This window comes from Thermobia domestica, chromosome 16, assembly GCF_964235325.1.
Source record: "Thermobia domestica chromosome 16, izTheDome1.hap1.1, whole genome shotgun sequence".
Classification (NCBI taxonomy): Eukaryota; Metazoa; Arthropoda; class Insecta; order Zygentoma; family Lepismatidae; genus Thermobia; species Thermobia domestica.
The window spans coordinates 72,406,039-72,425,307 of record NC_137469.1 but is presented as its reverse complement, the minus strand read 5'-3'; the positions used below and the strand labels follow the sequence as shown (position 1 = coordinate 72,425,307).

Here is a 19,269-nt window from a genome sequence, read left to right as displayed (position 1 = left end):
TTCTTTCAGAGTTATAAACGGCCGAACATGCGAAACATCATGCTCTAAAATTTCCTGGCTTGAAAATTAAGGAACCTCTCACAAGCGGTTTAAGGAATTACAAGCGGAATAGTTTATGTTGGAGTGGGATTTAGCGTCTCTTATAGCAGCCAGTGTATATGAAACGTGGACGTAAAGCTTATCATGGAATCCGAACCACTTGAGCTCCCACCAGAAATCGATCTCCTGCATTGAAGCTAGTATGCGTTCTATCTAAATATCTATATTCCACCATCCCTCGGTACTGATAAAAGGAATTATGTAAATTGGAGTAGGGGGACACACTTTTAAATACTTATAATTGAGAACTCGTTGTGTGTGAACCAGAGTATTGTAAAACATGGATATTTAAGTAGATCGCACTAGTTTGTATAATTCCTTGAACCACTTCCGAGGGGATGCATAATTTTCAAGTCAGTGCATTTTAAAATGTAATGTTTTCGCATTTTCGGCGGTTTATGACTGAAAAGGAGCGTTTTCCGATCTATGTTTTTTAAAACTTTTTTCCTGTTGTAAACATAAATTTGAGGCATAAGTAAGTAAATGATGAAACTGTTTAGTGGTTATGTTGTAAATATAGTGTGTGCTTATAGTACAGATGTGCTTTAAAGAAAAAGTACAAGACGAATTTTTCCACAGTTGGGATACGTACGAGTGTTGAATTTCTATAAGATACTCGTCGTTTAACGCTGTTAAAATGCAGTTAAAGTGATTATCAGAAATTTGAAAACTTGACAGTGATAATGGCACCCATAGATCTGTAGGCTGTAAGAAAAGATTTGAGATTAGTAATTAGTTTATTGAATACCATTTTATAAATACTATGTAGTGACAATAAATACTATATAGTAAGCCAATTTCTGGTAATATTCATAGTATTTTCATTACTCTAAAAGAATTCCCTCATACATGCCTTTGGCGTTAGAGACCCGTGTTCGAGTCTCGGTGGGAGCTCATGTGGTTTGAATTATACGTTAAGCTGTAGGTTCACGTCTTATATAGCCTTGCTGCTGAAAGAGACGTCAAAATCAAGTCATTATTGTAAAAGATTGAAAAAAGGAATTGAGAACGTTGTGAAGGGTCGTAAGTAGAAGATTATTTGTTATTGAGTACATTTTTCACCAAGTAGAATAGCAAAGATTGTCTCTTCGTATCGGGAGAATATTGTCTCTAGGTCGTTTCACCAAGTAGAATATTGTCTCTTCGTATCAGGAGAACACAAATTTTGATTCAGTATCCAGCCATTGTTAATATAAACACTAGAATCGTGCTATAACCTTAGAACTATCTATATACGTATTAAAATGTTATGTTTATATGTTTGTGGCTAATCTCTTTTGTGAATGCAATCTCGAAAACCACGAGCTCTAGAAACGTGCTGTTTTCAGTTTTGTAGAGATCTGGCAGTTCTCATTGAAAAAAAAATAAAATAAAATAAAAAAATAAAAAGCCATTATTCTTCTATTCAACATTTTATGGGTAGTTTTGAGCATAAGATTTAACATTGTTGCTAGGCCGAAACTAGGGTTCGTATCCTTGTGTTAGACAACCAGTAGAGGAGGTGTGTATGGCGGGTTGACGGACATTGTAGGCGCTTTGCTTAGATCTGAATGGCAAAATCTATTGCATGCTGGCAACTTCAAAGACCTCAAGGGCCGCAACGAGACGTACCCGAATAGTTATGGATCTATAACGGGTGGGGGGAACCCAATTACAGCATCTGTTACTTCTCCAAGTTTGCCACAAACTGAGCTCATCCATCTATATATTAAAAGCTACGTTTATATTGTTCCTTCCTTTGTAAGTCGTTGTGTCCTTTACTTGTGTGCGTAAAGGAAAATAGATATAGTGAGGAAATGGAAACGAGAACCATGGTTATATCAGAATAATGCGCTAAGTAGACAGCGCAGGGTCGGCTAGTATTATTTAAAACTTTACATACGTTCATTATTTATAAGAAGTTATTAAGTACCTTAGATTGGATGCCACTGCGCTTTCTAACTTTAATTCAGTAATCACTTTTTCTTATTTCCAAGTGCTAATGTATGCGTATTAGGTAGAACGACCTCCTTCCGGCTGTGTCAGGTTCTTTGTTAAATAAAAAATGTAAGAAACCAACAATAATAATGTCTGCATCTTTTTCATACTGATGTTCACTCGAAGTATCTTGAGTTCTCCTATTTTTTTCTCGCACTTGAATATATTAAAAGCTTCAATTGGGAATTGTGATAGTAGTCCGTTTTGTGTAAGATATTCCCTGACTTCAATTAAGCGTGTAAACATAAACCCACTTTCTACTGAGGTATTATTTGTTTAAATGTTCTTGCTTAGTTGTACAGCAGTTAGACACTAGTAACGTAATGGATCGTTGCTTCAAAAGAACTTATAGTTAAACCTGATATCCAGCCAACCTGAACTTGAGTTGTATCTTGAGTGTGGAGATGACGTTATAAAAGTAAGGTCAGAATACTCTGGAATCACGTAGGCACCAAAACTGTGTTAACTTGCAGTTTCTTAGCAGTGCATGTGTCTTAGGTATCCCGCCTATGTATTGTGAAACGGTGTGAATGGTTCTTATAAATATCAACGGCGCGGCGGCTGGTGCTATAGGTTGCATAGTTGTGCAACCACATATTTTTAAATATTAAAATAGTGTTTCAATAAAAAAAAATCTTTGTTTTCCACCCCAAAATAGTATTGATGAACCGCTAGAAACATAATTTTAAAACATGAGCGAAAGGAGAGAGGTTTACATTTCCAGTTGCAACGAGCTTTACCACTGAATTCATTAACATTAAGCTTATGGCAGGAAACTCCTGTTTCTTAATATAGGCAAGCGAATTTATACGTGCATCACTCCTATCTTATTGTATGTCCCACTAGCGTTGCAGCCACTTCGGCAACCGCTAGTTCGCTTTTGTAATAGTACGAATTCCTCCACTTGTCAGCGGTTGACTCAGTTGGTAGGGTGATTGAGATTCGGCAACCAAGAAGAGACTGATTTACAAAACATACATTCGCAAAGAAAACGTATCTGGTGGTGGCAGTGTTTCTTCTAGGCATAGTTTCGGGGGGTTTGCTACCCCGGAGTAACAAAGATTAAAATGCTATTATCAATATATCAAAATAATGCCCCGGTGTAGCCACCTTATATTTTGATTTTGCCCCTACCCGGGAATATTCTTTCGAAGAAAGCCTGGGTAAAGGTCAAAAAGATAGGTATTAGAGCAGCGGTGTAACGTAAGAGCCTGTAAAGCATGCGGTCTGCTCAAATCTTACTGGCCCGCAGATTCTATTCTTTTCTGATTGAGAGAGGTCAAATTGTGTGTTACGGCGGTTTTGTAGGATAGTCTTAAGTATTCATTATGGGTAAAACAAAGTAATTATCAAAATATAAAATAATTTTGTATTTTAATTTTATGCTCAGTTCGGTGCAGGTTTAAGAATATGCACTGTGTCAAAAGCTGTCCAATATTCGCTTTCTCTCAAGCAAAATGTTTTCCTTTCTCTTAGTATTGCCGTATGTACCAACGATAAAATCAGAGATTCCAATAAGATAAATCAGGAAGTGTGTCCAATAAAAAAAAAATAATAAAAAAAAACTGAAAGCGTAAATGCAGTTAACAATGCGCAAAACTGAAATAGATGTAACATTTATGATGCTCCTTCTCATTGCACCCAATTTAGTAATTTATAATTAATCTCCCGTCAGTATTTTTCATTCCCATATACAGTAAATAACTATTATAAAATGAAATCGTTGTTTTTTTTTTTTTTTTTTTTTTTTACATTCCATAATTATGATCTGTAGGCTAAAGGTGGTCAGGATGAGAGTGAACGAAATGGCGGAGTGAAGAAAGTGGGGGGAAACGGAAGAACTCCCCCAAAAAACTCATGCATGGTGTTTGTCCACCACAAAACCCACTTGGCACGAGCTGAGATTGAACCATGGACCTAAGTAACTTTTAATCTAGGAAATAATTAATGACATTGAGGGAATGATGCTGCGGATTTTAATAATATTCTCACCGTGTACAATAGAAGTCTACATATTCTTTTTATGCTTAATCGGTACCTTCATTTTGCTTTAATCGAATTACCTTGTTTAAAATATATTTACACTTAAGAATTCAAATTAGGAAGACTCAATGGGCAAACATACATGTATTATGGTTTACAGAACGAATAATAAATAAAATCAAATAAAAGAAACACTGATAATAGCAGAAATATCTAATACTTGCAATCACGATAGTTTTCCTTGCTACCTGGAAATATACTTCTGCCACTCAATCAGCAATAGAAAAATTCGCAGCTCAGAAAAAAAAACGAAGAATAGATTTGGATTTTAAATAACGTATGATTTATTTAATTTTAAATAGCATATAATTTAATTAATTAAATTAACTGGTTTAATTTGGTGCGTGGATAGCTATATGCATTTTTTTCTTTTCCCGTAACGCCCTCGTTCATGCGTTACAGTATATACTGTATACACTACTTATCTTTCTCTTTTTAGTTCAATGTCGTACAATTATGCAGCGAGGCTAAGGGAGGTGGTTAGATGGTAAGATGGTTAACATTGATGGGATGATGAAAGTGGGAGGAAACGGAAGAGCTGCGAGAAAATTCACGCACACGGTGTTTGTCCACTACAACCCCACTTGGCTGGAGCTGGAATCTAAGCAAGGACTCCGTGCGCCAAAGGTGCCGAGCGCTCTAACACTGATCCATCGTGCCCCGATATTTATATCTTATTCAACAACATCGGTATGGAAGTTTAATATATAAATAACGTATAAACGCACATTGACAGTGATTTTTCATTTTATTTTTTTTTTTTTAAAAAGGAAATATACAGTTATAGTAAATCAATGTGACTGCACTGAAATCGATAAATATAAAAATTGAACTGGAAGGGACTTTCCTGTTCATATCTGCCAAATATTGTTGGATAAGACTCAAGAGCCCCGGGGGGGGGGGGGGAGTGAATGTTTGCGCATACGCACATACCTTTAATATTGCAACTGCTGCTTCTGCAGACCACAAACTACTACTGATAAACATAAAAAAGGCCTTTTTTTCCTCAGCATTTCAGTCAAGATGTGAATTTTACTAAAGTTCTATCGTATAGATATTCCTGTTACATTTCAGTAAGACCTAAATTGTCCCGTAGAAAGACCTGCTCAGGCTCACATCGTCATTATGAAGAAGTAAGATTGAGGGAGGTATGAAATACATGGTTTTGAAATTAAGGGTTTATGATATTGAATGAATTATCTAAACATTTGCAAAAATAGAGGCGTAACTGTTCATTTTTTGCATTGCTCATATTATTTTACATTTCTTTTTGTTTGTTAGAGTCAAATCTTGCAACTTTAATTTTACGCACTTTCATACTAACTAGAGCACTGGAATTAGCACAAATACCTAAACCAGACAGCAGTACAATATTTTTCACATTATGTTTGCTTTACCATATTGTTTCACTGTAAAGTTAACTAATTTGTGTTTCAAATGTATTTAGATTGCATATACAGATGGTCGTTTCACGACCATGGTAACGAATTTTGAATTCACCTCACCTCAAGAAAAACCATGACGCCACCAGCGATTGTGTTCCAGTGATTATGTCCCTACCTTGCAGCGGATTTTCTATTGCAGGGGACTGCGTTGACGAACACTTTGGTCCAAACTAGCTCATTCCTCCTGACAAGCTTTCCAAAGACCCTCAATTGTGTGGGAGCGTCTGCTTCCCAAGGCCCGTTTCCACACCGGAAACCCACAAAAGTGCATGGGAGCGGCACCGGGGGATTTAACAGGGATGTCTGTAAAGGGTATTGCATGAATGCTCGTTTCACATGTCATTCGATCCATGTATGCCTATGTGGACTTTGCTGAATGATTGGATGCCTTGTCCTGGTGTATGACAACACGTAATGTGTCGCTGCATAAAGAGAAAGAATGTGTCCGTAGGTAGGCCAAAATGTTCTGGTAATGGAGAGCATTGATTTTAGCCTTTTTGTTCACCCTGCGCAACGGAAGTTTGCCATTCTAATAGTAACCACCAACAACCATGAATCCACGTGGAAAATTTTCAGCACATTCACAGTCAATCAGATCGACCTCTGGAATCATGCGAACGATAGTAGATGGACTTTTTTTTTTTTTTTTTTTTTTGTCGTTCTGACATACACCCATGCTTCATCCATTGACAGATGCATACTTCCAACGGTCACCAGCCAGATGACGTATGTTGAAGTATTGACTTTATTTTATAAGAAACCGAAGATAAAGAAAATATACGGTAGAAAACAGGGTAGGCCCGGCCTCAGAGCCTCATAGTACCCTTCGCCACTGGTGACTATAACACCACACATTTGGTTCATACACCTAGGCGGCTCGATTACCGGCGGAAACTCATGTGATTCGGATTCTTTGTTAGCCTATAGGTCTAGGTCTCATATAGTTTGCTGCCGAACGAGACGTTTAACTCAAATTCACTCCAATTCGCGCACACTCTATCTTGTTTTAGAAAAACTAAGAACGGAATGCGCACGTGTGTATTTTAGTATTCCTAATATCTCTGTGAGCTTGAAAATAACTAAATAACAATACAGACCAAATTTCGTTCCTCTCACCAAAGATGTTTAAAAGATTGCTAAATCCATATATTTAAATTAATTTTGTTTAATTTAATCTCTAGGAAAGTTATGAACTATTAACACATACACGTACACAAATTATTACATCTCCTTCCGAAGGTCCGAGTCCCCATTTGTCGAGATTGCTACCCCCCCCCCCCCACTTATGGGTGGTCCTGATGATATGCCTGGATTTAGTGTTGGCTACACATTCGAACACACACAAATTGTACGTCATATCAGTTTTCAAAAAGCATTTGGGGAGTTCCTAAGCACACAAATGATTACCTCGAATGCTTAAACTCAACTCGAATAAATTTAACTGTAGCGTTAGCCGATAGCACGTAATTACGTGCTTGGGACCGTTTGTACGGTATATATTCTGTTTATAAATATAATAGATTTGATTGTTATAATGTAGTCATTTGGCAACTGTCGGCTTACGAGTCGATTTTGTATAAATCTTCACGATTATGATATCAGATAAATCAGAGAGAATAATACCGTGACAAACAACACCAAAATCGAGTCGCGGCAAACAAGTTTCTTGAATTCTATTTTTCTGACTTTTTTGGCTAACAGAACTAAAGGGAAAACTTCGAGGACTACTTGTAATTCTTGGACTACAGTATAAAAAAACTGCTTTATGGGATTTGTTCTTGTAAGCATGAAACAGTTGGAATCCGATCTATAGAAGACCAAGACCTATTTAGCTAAAAGCTATTTGGTAATCTTATTCTTCGTGTACTGTTATGATAGATGGTTTAGTTTTTAGTTTAGAAATAATTTCTTTCCATATAGTTGGAATCCTCAGATTAAGGCATATTCATTTTATTTCTTTCGTAAAACTGGGAACTGTACGGCAAGTAATGCGGCAGTAGTGCTTATAATTTATTATTAATACTTATATCGTGTACGTCAGGGGCGTAAATAAGGACCCCGCATTGCGGGGTCCCAAGCCCTTACGGGGCCCCCAAATCGTGAAGTAGGACATAGAGAAGGGGCCCCACTCCACGTTATCTGCGGGGTGGCCCCCAAGCCCTTAATTACGCTACTGGTGTATGTATGCGTTGCGAAGCATAAGAGGATAAATCTATGTAACATATTTTCTGTTTATAGTTCGAGGTGTTGATTGTTTAAATTTTTAAAATGTTTTTAAGAAAGGAAAATTTCAACACTTCGTGTGGGCCCATCTTAGTAAACAATCCCCAACCCCTTTTCTTCCCTTTTAGGTCAAGTTTTAAAATGCGCTGGAACACGTGTTTATTTGTTTTAAACGAGAAGTCCAAATAAGAAATTTCAAGGATTCCGTGATATAGATATAATAATTGCATCTTCATTTCAACTCTTCCACGTCGAAATTTCAATCCCTTTTTCTAGGCCTAATATCAAGAAACGCTTAAACGCAGTAATTATTAGAGGTGAAAAATCCAAATATTAAAAATTATTTCTGTAACCGTAAGAGATTCCGACATATGGATATCTTATTATAATATTTCCTACCCCTTGTTATCTCCTTCCACATCTATTTTTTTTTAATGTTCTTTAGTGGTATCTTACGTCACAAATCCTCTGTCCAAGTTTCAAGCTTCTACCTTAAGCACTTCGACCTAGATTCTAGGCGTTGGTAAGCCACTCAATCAGGAGATTTGTTTGTGTAATAACTGAAGATACAGTAATAATTCTTTTTAAAACGTATTCTTTAGATATTTATTTAGTCCGAATTTCCGTGGTGTGGTGGTGAGGGTTATACATTGAATTTATGTTTCCATGTTTAAGTTCCTTGTAAAACGACCCTGATTATATGATATGTAAATATACCATAAATAATGAACATATTTTGTGAAATCGTTACGTAACACACTATAGTTTCCTTCCTTTGCATTAGTTCCAGTTTACACTTAATTTTCTTCTGCATTGTTTACGTATTGCGTTTCGAATAAGTTTATGGTCCTTGACGATGGAGTACTAAACTAATTCGTTTTAATTTTAAGAAAATACAGTGACAATCACATAAGCAGTAAATGAAATTCACTACTACACTGTGATTTTTAAAAACTTGTGTGCGTTACACTTTTATGAAGTGCATCTAAAATTCCACAGCTTCCTGTGTTCCTGCAGATGAGATGTATAGATAAGGAAAGCTATCTTTCTTATGTAGTTCTTATAGCTTATTTACACAGCGATGTGTATAAACTAACTAGATAACAATATGTGTTTTACTTACTGATTTGAGAAGACGTGTCCTGTCGTTTGGTTTCTTGATTTCACTGAAAAATTAAGATAATGTGATGAAAACATCTCCGAAACTATGAAGCGAGGGTTGAATGCTATTGATCAATATGAGACTCTAGAGCAACCAGTTAGAGTTGTCCTCCTCCCCTTTCCGTAGATCAATGGAACCCCCTCAAGGGTCAAAATCAATGTAGATGGCAGTGTTGGAGAATGCCTGGTAGTGACGTTGCTTTAATAGTAATACTGCAGAAAGTGTAAAAGAAAAAAATTAAAACATTTTTTTTAAATGAAGTTGCACCTGTATTTCTGAAATTATGGTGTGTGTGTTTTGTATAGTGGCGTATTTGCAAGTGTGCACCGAGTGGTAGTTCGTAGCTGCATTTAGTATAAGAAGAAGCAACATCTGTTCAATGTTAGTTCGTGGTGTAGTTCGTACGGAGAGAAGACACCATCACCCCATGCAAACTCTACGAAAGAAGACCAGCCCTTGTAAATGTGAGTAAAAAAATTATTTTCAGAATAAAACGAACGGTAGCAAAATACGCTACGTTGCCAAGTGTTCTTATTAGTTGTGGTTGCACTGGATACGTGTGTAGAAAAATTAGGTTACCTCTATGAAACTCGATTACATAACTTCTATGAAAACTCGTGTAGTGAGTGATTTCAATATTTGGTACCGTTTTCATTAGTTAATTTATCTCTCCGTTTTGTCATCAGTTAAGAATCATGGAGACTCTCTCATTTTCTCTTGTTTACTTTATTTCTGTTACGCACTTTACCCTCCAATTATATGGTAGTTTTCGTCTACCCTCAATTTTGCACGCGAAACTAAGTGAGAACATGAAATATTAATTTCGTTTACAGCCTCCTTTACGTAGAGTCCCCATTCTAAAATAGATATTGATTCAAGCATTCAGGAAACTAGTTCTAAAACCGATTTACTCTTTTCATTTGAGCTATAGTAAATAGTAGCATAAGAATAGTACTAGTTCTATTCTTCCATTTTTTAACAGATACACATTCATAAATCCGAAGAGATATTGTGTATCATAATAAATTTACATATAATTTCGGATAATTATTTAGTATGTTATCAACGTAATTCAAATACACGAACAAAATAGAATTCAGCCGACGAATAATTTAGTTTTAAGTTAAAGCGTTGAGCTGAATGTTGTATAATCACACCCCGTAAGCTAAAGGAAAGTATTATAAGTAATTGATGCAATAATTGGCAGAATCGTCCCTTTTCTTCTTTGAAAATAGACTCTGTACTCATCATGAATATGCCACTGCAGTAGCTTCCACACTTCTCTTACATACAATATCCTCTGACATACCCTAATTTCTCATTTCATTTACTATATTGTCAGTGCAAGAAATGTTAATGTAGACATTGGAAGAATGTATAATATATGTACAGTATTAAAAGTGCTTAGGGAAATAGAATTTTTAACTTCAAGAAAAGGTGCCGATACGGCGTGCCATTTCATACGCCAGTAAAAAATAATGGATAAAATCAGGGGTAAAAGTGGATCTGAAAAGGTAGGGGGACGCATGACGTCACGCCGTCCCCGTGCCTATCTTTGCCCATTGTAACATTTTAGGAAGTGGGGTGGATGCCATAGATATTTTTGGAAGTGGGGTAACGGCGTACCCCTCACTTTTACCTCCTGGGTAGAATGATAACAGGGTTCTAAGAAAGGACTATCTAGAAAAAAATCCATGGGCATGTGTTTGTCCACAGCAAAGTCTGGATATGACCCTATAACTTGTAGTTGAAAATTTTAATGCTTTATCAGTAAACCATACCTTTTTTTCGCTTCTTCCTGTAATGTGTTCGTTTCACTTATCCAGTTACGTTTTCTAAGAACGGAAGTAAGTATGAATGAAAGTAATGAAAAGATATTAAATCTTTAGTTTCAGATCTCTCGATTACTCTTCTCTCGTTAGAGGAAACGAATGGCAAATGTATGCGAATAATGTGAGAACGGAATGCCCAAAACTGCTGTAATCTCCACCACAAACTTATGATAGATGCCCTGGGATGGAACAGAGGTTTCTTGCAGGAAAGATGAGCAATTTACTTTCACTGAGTTCTATGTATACAATCGTGTAGATGAAATCCCTCGGTGTGTGTGTGTGTGTGTGTGTGCACATGTGGTTCTTGTTCCATACTAAATCTTAGGTCTACATAGGATTCAAATATTGTGATGTATTGTTACACCCTACAAAATATATTGGAAATATAGGGGATACGAACTTCTGTGTTGGTGGTTAGTCTTTTTTAATCTCAAAAGTCTAAATACGAAATGTCATATCTCTAATGTAAATAAAGCCCAAACGTTTTTCCCCAGTGGTGGTAAAACAATCTAATCTAAGATGCGTCTTGAACCCTATAACTCGTTCTTATCTTTATGAGTTCTAAAAACCAATACACACTAACACACATTGCATATGTACATTAATCAAAATACAGTCGTGCTTTATAATACGGGTATGTTTGAAATTACATTTTGTGGATAAAATGACCTCAGACATTCACATTGCGTTCAAAAACTAAGAATCCGACAATAGCTACTACTTCTTCGACTGAACCAGATTTGTTACGGCATTTCATGGTACAACAATAATGTGAGTCAAGGTAAATATAAATAAACATAATTCTCACTATAAAATTGTAACACAATTCTAAAGACCTCCACACATATTACGTTTTTTTGAATACTTAATGTAATTAATTTCTCTACGAGTATTCATTCAGCCTCACAACTGAGTAAACATCCTTACATTTACAAAATAACTGACACAAAAGTATTACAAAAGACTTGACTAAAATACAAAAGTTATCTATAAAAATTTCCAATAATAAGAATAAATAGGTTTTATACATTTCTGCTAAGATACAATGACAGGACAATTAAAATGATGTAACACATTAATATGTCAGAAAAAAAACTGCCAAAATCTTCATTTTAATTAGATGACCAAACTGTTTGCTTCAAAAGCAACTAAAATACAATAAGAGAGTCGAAAATCAAATCCAGTTTTAATTTGAATTTTTGCGTGAACAACAAATTAAAGTAATTTAATTTGTTGTTCAGGCAAAAATTAGAATTCGCTCTTATTTACATTCTCATAATACCAGACAATACGATAAAATTATTTTAAAATATTCCTATCTTTAAATGTATAAAATTAATTTGCATAATCTAAATGTGCGTGTAAGATTTCTATACTCAATTTCAACATTTACGGGATTCTAAGATATGGCCATCTTAATATTACAACTTCCACACCCTTTTCTTCTCTTCTTGGTAAAATATTAAAAAAGAAAAAAAAAATCCTCTGAAACATGCCTGTATTGTTTCGAATGAAAAATCCAAATATCAACCTTCATGTCTGTAACCTTAAGGGATTTCGATACATGGACACTTTATTGTGTCAAAATTTCAAAATTCTAGCTTACGCAGTTTGCCCTAGACGTTGATCAATCAGGACTTCTTATTTTATGTACAAAGCAAACATTGTTAGGGGGAAATCGTTCGATATGTTCCACAATACTAACAGATGAAAATGTTACCAACCCAACATAAAGTTATATTTTTTCCGAACGGCACTACGCCAATTTATTAGATATTTTAATATTTTTTCCGAACGGCACTACGCCAATTTATTAGATATTTTAAATATTCATGTTAAAGTGAAAACTTAAAATACCATAGTTATTATTCAGTATTGCAAAATAATTATTCTACCGTTTCACAAACTTCCAAATTTTGGCAACCTTTATCACTTTAACAGCGTAACTCAGACGGATGGGACAATACACATCCATAGTACCTTAGCGTTGCATATCGATGTACGAACAAATAGGAATAAAGTTACAAGGGATTGAAAATTTCACTTGTTTTGAAAGGCTTTATTTCGAAGAAATACTTCAGTAAACTGTGTATCTAAGTACTTATATGGTTTCTGATACACAAACAAATTATTTTAGCCTTTACAGAAATTTGATAACTCAACATGAGCATTGGTAAAGTTTGTAACACTGATTAAAATGGTATATTTGTGGATTTTTTTAAAAAAATGATTGTCTCTTTCCTTTGCTTTTGTATCAAACAGCATTTTTCGAAATAAAGCCTTTAAAAAAAAAATCAAATTTTCAACCTTGTGCAACTTCGTTTATCTTTATTAGAAGTACGTCGTATCATGATCATAGTATCATAGTATCATAGTACTACTAACGTACTTTGGATAGACAGTGAGTGGCCTGTCCGTCTCGATTGTGGTGTTAGTGTGGTAGAGGCTTCAAAATTTTTGAAGTTTGTGATACTGTAGCATTCTTAGTTTGCAACACTGAATAATAAGTGGTTTCGTAAGCATTTCTCTTAACATGTAGATTTGAAATATGTAATAAACTGATGTAGCGTCATTTGAAAATATAACTTTATGTTGGGTTGGCGACATTGTTCACCTGTTGGTATTGTAGAGTAGAGTATGTCATACTATTTCCCTTTATTAATATTTACTTTATACAAAATTTCATTTTTTTCTATTAGAGTGTTTCAAAACAACATCGACAACGTTTAGGAGGTGATTCTTGGCACCAAGATAAGACACAGGCCAAGCTGAGTGCAGAAATTCGTCATTTCGGAGTTTAGAGTGCCGAAAACATTAAAAACTAAAATTTAAGGGTCCATAGCTCCAATACTATGGGATCTACCATAGTCGGGTCAAGACTTCAGTTAGGAACTAGTATGTGCTCTATCCAAATATCCATGTTACAGAATTCTACAACAGTTCCTACAGGTACTTCCGCAACAATTTATATGAGTTGAGTTGATTTTGAGTTTTACGTCCCGTTCAGCAGCGAGGCTATATGAGACGTGGACCTACTGATTAACGTGGAATCCGAACCACATGAGCTCCCGCCGGGAATCAAACCCGGGCCTCCCACGCCAAAGGCGCGTACGCTAACCGCTTAGCCACGGATGAGCTCAACAATTTATATAGAGGTAGTTGCTGAGTACTTCAAATTATATGCCCGTAGCTAAACTCTCTATGTAAAAATTGTTGCTTGAGTACTGCAGGTTTCTGAAACATGTATTTTTTTGATACCACACATATTAGTTTCTAAGTGAAGTCTTGACCCGACTACAATAGGTCCTATAGTATTGGAGCTATAGACCTTTAAAGTTCATTTTTCCATGTTTTCGGCAGCCTATAACTCGGAAATGACGGATTTTTGCACCTAAGTTGGTCTATACTTTTTGTCTTGTCTTGGTGTCGAGAGAGAGATTTACAACTTTTGTTGAGATGTTATCCATTGTTGCAGTGACACACTGCGATGTTGTTCTTCAATAACATTCAAATTATTTAGCATTTTAAAAAATCAGATGACAGCATTCCGAATCATGAGCTTCTTAAATATACAGCATTTCAAATTGTAAACTGATTAAGTATACAGCAAACAGAACATAGCAATCGAAATTTTAAATGTGAGAATATATTTAAAGGCGTTAAATGACGTGGAAAAACGCATTTCGAAATTCCTCCTATTTATCAAACCGGAAATGACCTTCATAAGTTGTTACTAAGGGTTTGTGTTTGTATAACACTATCAGTCGGACAGAACGAAAAAAAAAAATCAATTACACCAGTATGATAAAGCTTCTTCCACATTTCAATGTACTAAACGCACCTCCGGACGTTACTCTTGAGAGTATAATGAATACTTCCTGTTTGTAGAGATAACGCCAATACTTCAAACTATGATTTCAATTGAATTGCTTATGTATTTGTTTACAATATTGTAGATACAGCTGTAAAGCCAGTATATGCTCGAAATATTAACAGTTGAGAATAGAAGGTATATTTTTGGAAAGAAAATCCGTTAGAGCCTGAGTATTAAAGCTGCATTTCTCAAACTGTAATCGTGCACCATAAGTGGTCTTCGAACTCTGTCCTTGTGGCCCTTTTAGATTGAACATTAAAAAAAAAAAAAAAAATGAAAAATTAAAATTGAAATCTGGATTTTCCCACTATTTTTTAATTTAAAAAGAACAGCCTATGAAATAAATAAATATTTATTTTTCTTTTTTTTTTCATTTGCAATATTAACGAAGTAAATGGACTTTAAAGATTTCTTTAATCTCCACCCACTGAAAACGACCCCGTACCATGTTTCTACCGAAATGATGTAAGTAGTGCCCAAGAGACTATCGGAAAAATGAAATGAAATGTTTGAGTTTTACGTCCCACGGTTATGCCGGTTAGGCTAAAGGAGACGGTGATGATGAGTAATGAATGAAATGGTGGAATGAAGAAAGTGGGAGGAAACGGGAGAACCCCGAGAAAACCCACGCACACGGTGTTTGTCCACCACAAAGTTCACTTGGCGGAATCGAGCCCGGGACCCCAAGCACCAGAGGTGAACGCTCTACCACTGAGCCACCGCGGCCCCAAGAGACTGTCGGAATCTAGGGGATTATCAACATATAGAGTAAATAGAAGGAGTTTATTATTATTATTATTATTATTATTATTATTATTATTATTATTATTATTATTATTATTAATTTGTGGACATATAAACTTTCACGTATAATGCTTTCCTTCTACCACTTACGTACGTCAAAGCGAAGTCAGTGTTGCTGTAAAATTTTTAATGATAAGCACCCATGACTAAATTGGGGAAAGTTTGATAGGGTACAGTATGTTGTTGTCCTAATTTTACGATTACAGAGACAAGCTTAAATTATGTGACTGTTCTAGCTGTTGAACTTCGTCACTGTATGCAATATTTAATTATTCTAGATACAAACTGTGACGATGTCGAATCAAGTTACGAATGATTTGGCAGCAAATTAGCTTTGCACTACTCATCTAATTTATATTGGCTTCCACTGTAACATCTCATTTCATGAAATAAAAAAATAATTTCAGACTAAGTATATTCATAGTTATGAATATTACATGGTTTGTCAGTAAGGAATTTATTCACATACATTTAAGATGGCATTATGTCTTGAAGATGACGTCAGTAAGATGGAAACAGTTACACGTTAATAATATTTATAATGAACGTATTGTTTTGCTCAGGGAATAATTTAAATCCTAACTAATATTGTTTTGAAATCCGAGTTTACTGATATTAACATTTTTTTAAAAAAATGTTGATTTGATTTCGAAGAACTGGAAGGAGCCAATACTAAGGTGGTCTGTACAACATTCTGAGTAATAAAAGTGGTCTCGACTTAAGAGTTTGAGAAACACTATATTAAATGAATCATCGACCATTCATCTATAGTGGGAGTGAGAAGAAGTCTACAAACACGGCAGTCAGTAGGCTATTGTCATCCTCAGGATTTGAATTTGGGACCTTCCTATTCAAAGCGAGGACACAAATCGTTCATCTACGCCGGCTTGTTATGTTAAGGGGTATGATATGCTTTCACCCCCTCGTATTTGATTGATTTATTTATTTTAGGATTTCATTATGTATTAAGCATGGGAAAGCCAAAAATATTTCTGTTGACATACAGTACGTAAGATTTAAAACGGTAAGGGATATCAAGAAATGTTTTTAAAACCATTATCGAAACGCAAATGGGAATTGTAGAGGTTAAGAAGACCAAAAGGCTACCTACGGAATAAATATGCTCAATACAGACTTGAGTATAAAGAAAAACATGTGTTTATTGATGCTAACAGTTTGCAATGTTCTTATGTATCTCTGAAATACACACGTTGAAAGAAAATACCGGCTGTTAACAACGTGCATGATAATATTATACTGTGTGCGACAAATATGATATTTTCGTGGCAACTACAAATCTTCAAGATCTCCATTATTATTTAGTTATTCGTTCTCTCACTAGCAGACCGAGAACCGAGAGAAGTGTAGAAAGCATGTGTTTAAGAAAAGTCATGCGCGTTCCTTATAACTCGCACTGGATAGACTGTATCTTAATTGATGCCAAGTGTTCTAAGAGACGTGGTCTCATCAACGAAGCAGTTTGGTTGTAAAACACTGATGTTATCTTTAATGAATATGTTTTGCATTGCGAACTGAGACCTTACAAACTTTATTTTACTTCTATTGGAGCATCAGGAAATGTTTGAATTAAGTTAGGAGAAAGGGAAAATAAATTTATTCTTCAAGAGTGAATTTCCCATGTGTCTATGTGATACCGCCACCAACATAATATGCAGGTATTCATTTTATATCTACTAGTTGTTCCTCTCAACCTTGTGGGTCGTCTGCTAATTGGTTTTACGCTACTGTGTCGTACCTTAAAAAATTAAAAATGTTTCTCTTAAATAATATGAGATGGGTATTCGTGATGTATTGATTGGTTGATTTAATGATTAATTTATGTGAAATGACAAGGTGATTATTCTAGCTAGAAAGTATTTAATTGACAAACATACATAAGTTGATTGTACATAACAATGAATAAGTAAGAGTGTTCTTTATGGAGGTATATTAACAGAGAATAGATTCATTATATCGTCAATGCCTTTTGCTATTTGAACATTCAGTCAATACACAATAAATTTGTACTTGCAATTAAACAATAAACTAGTAATGATGAGAAATAAATTGTACTTATAATTAACTACATGATATCATTTATGTGAACAAGATACATTTTGTAGTATAGTGCAAATATTTTTAAAAAATAAAACGTGAGTGACAAATTATAAATAAGTGCTTATCGGGAAACCAACCAAATCACATCAGCTTGGTCAGAAACCAAAACATCTAAAGGAAAGTAAGCCATTTTTAAGGTGATGATGCTGAGACTAGAAATTGAAACTAGTTTAAACAGAGGAATAAGCCAAGATCTAGCGTAACTTGTGGTTTTTAAGCTCAATATTTATACATAATGAGGCTGCGCAATTTTTATTTTCATTCTCAATACGTTATTTGTTGTTTACCATTTCTGTATTTCTCTCTGATTTAAATTTAAATATCCAAGTTTTTGACTATGAACTACATAAAATTTTAATTTTTAAAAACATATTGTAAATAATGGCTTGAAATTTTATTAAACATGACACTAGCGAAATCTGTTTTGACGTAAGATAGGAGACACCGCAATATGCAACAACTATTATCCTGACTGTGAATTATTAGGAGCGTGACTGACAGACTGAGACAACTTGCTTTTAAATAAGGATTATATATAATTTGCCAATGCTTAGCCGCACTGGAATACCTCTTCTCTTGAGATCAGTGAAGTCAAGTAGTGTCCAATATCGTCAGGAGAAAGGTGGGTGACCGTTCGTACTCACCAGATAAAGTTGGCATTTCGGTACGCGGTGTCCACCCAGCGTCATGAGGACAATTGAGGAATTATTTTAAAAAAAAAAGAATCAAACTCGTGTCTAGAAACTCATCATTAACGGTGAGCGGAGCCGATGCGCTGACCACACATCGCCTCAAAGGCATGAGCTCCACAGGCGGACTGGTAATATTAAATTCTGGACCCCTGGAGTTTCTAATTCATGTATGATCAGTGTTTTCTTTCTTCTTGCATGCAGTAGGCAATAAGCAAATGCATTACATACATAATCAATTATAATGTCAGTGATATATGGTTTTCGTTGGGCAAAACACTCCAGACAATAAAGATTCATCTTAGACTAGAGAAATAGTTAGGCCTATCCTTCGTTTTGGGTCAATCCATATGAAATGGTCCAAAAATGGTGAAAGTGGTTGGTCGACCATCTCCGAAAATTATAAGACTTTGAGTGTGATGAACCTTGTGTATGAGAAGGTCAATAACACTATTCACGTTGTCGTATGTGCAAGTGTTCCTGAATGCTGGCCATCTTTGTTGTCGGTAGAGTGCCAATTTTTACATTTGCAACCGTGTACGAAACCTAAAGTTGCACAGGAAATACGAATCAGACGAACACCAAACAAAAACAAGTGTTTAGAGGAGAGACTGAGGTACACGGAGAATATATATATATATTTTTGCTTCTAAATAAATATACAGGGTTGCAAACCAATACATGAAATCACCAGAACAAGTACAGAAAATCACATTTATAAAGGGGTTGTATGTTGGAATGGCGTAAAATGGGGAGGGGGGGTTTATAAGTTTTGTGCTGAATACTATTGCATGTAAAGAGTCTGCAGAAATATCCACAGGTATGGTACTACTGGCACCGTAGATTTATGGGGGTCCGAAAGTTGAAGTCTGTGATTTTGATCCTATTTTGGGGGCGTTCAGGAGGGCGTAGTGCTAAAAATTGCTGGTTAGGCCACAAACTAATTCTGTATATGAATAAACTATTACAAAAAGATCAGGACTGATATTCCATGAAGAAAAAA

At 35.3% G+C, this 19,269-nt stretch overlaps 1 protein-coding gene across 4 annotated transcripts in view; it reads left to right on the top strand.

Moving 5' to 3' along the window:
* The window catches only part of Dab (DAB adaptor protein), a 172,962-nt gene that overhangs the window by 80,998 nt on the left and 72,695 nt on the right, over positions 1-19,269 (top strand). The window contains exon 1 of one of the 4 annotated variants that reach the window (XM_081742586.1): positions 9,142-9,413. The exons of the other annotated variants lie outside the window; for them this stretch is intronic. Coding sequence (XP_081598712.1) covers positions 9,329-9,413 — 85 coding nt within the window. The 5' untranslated portion in view covers positions 9,142-9,328. Of the gene's footprint in view, positions 1-9,141; positions 9,414-19,269 lie in introns of those variants that run through there. 4 annotated transcript variants of the gene reach the window in all.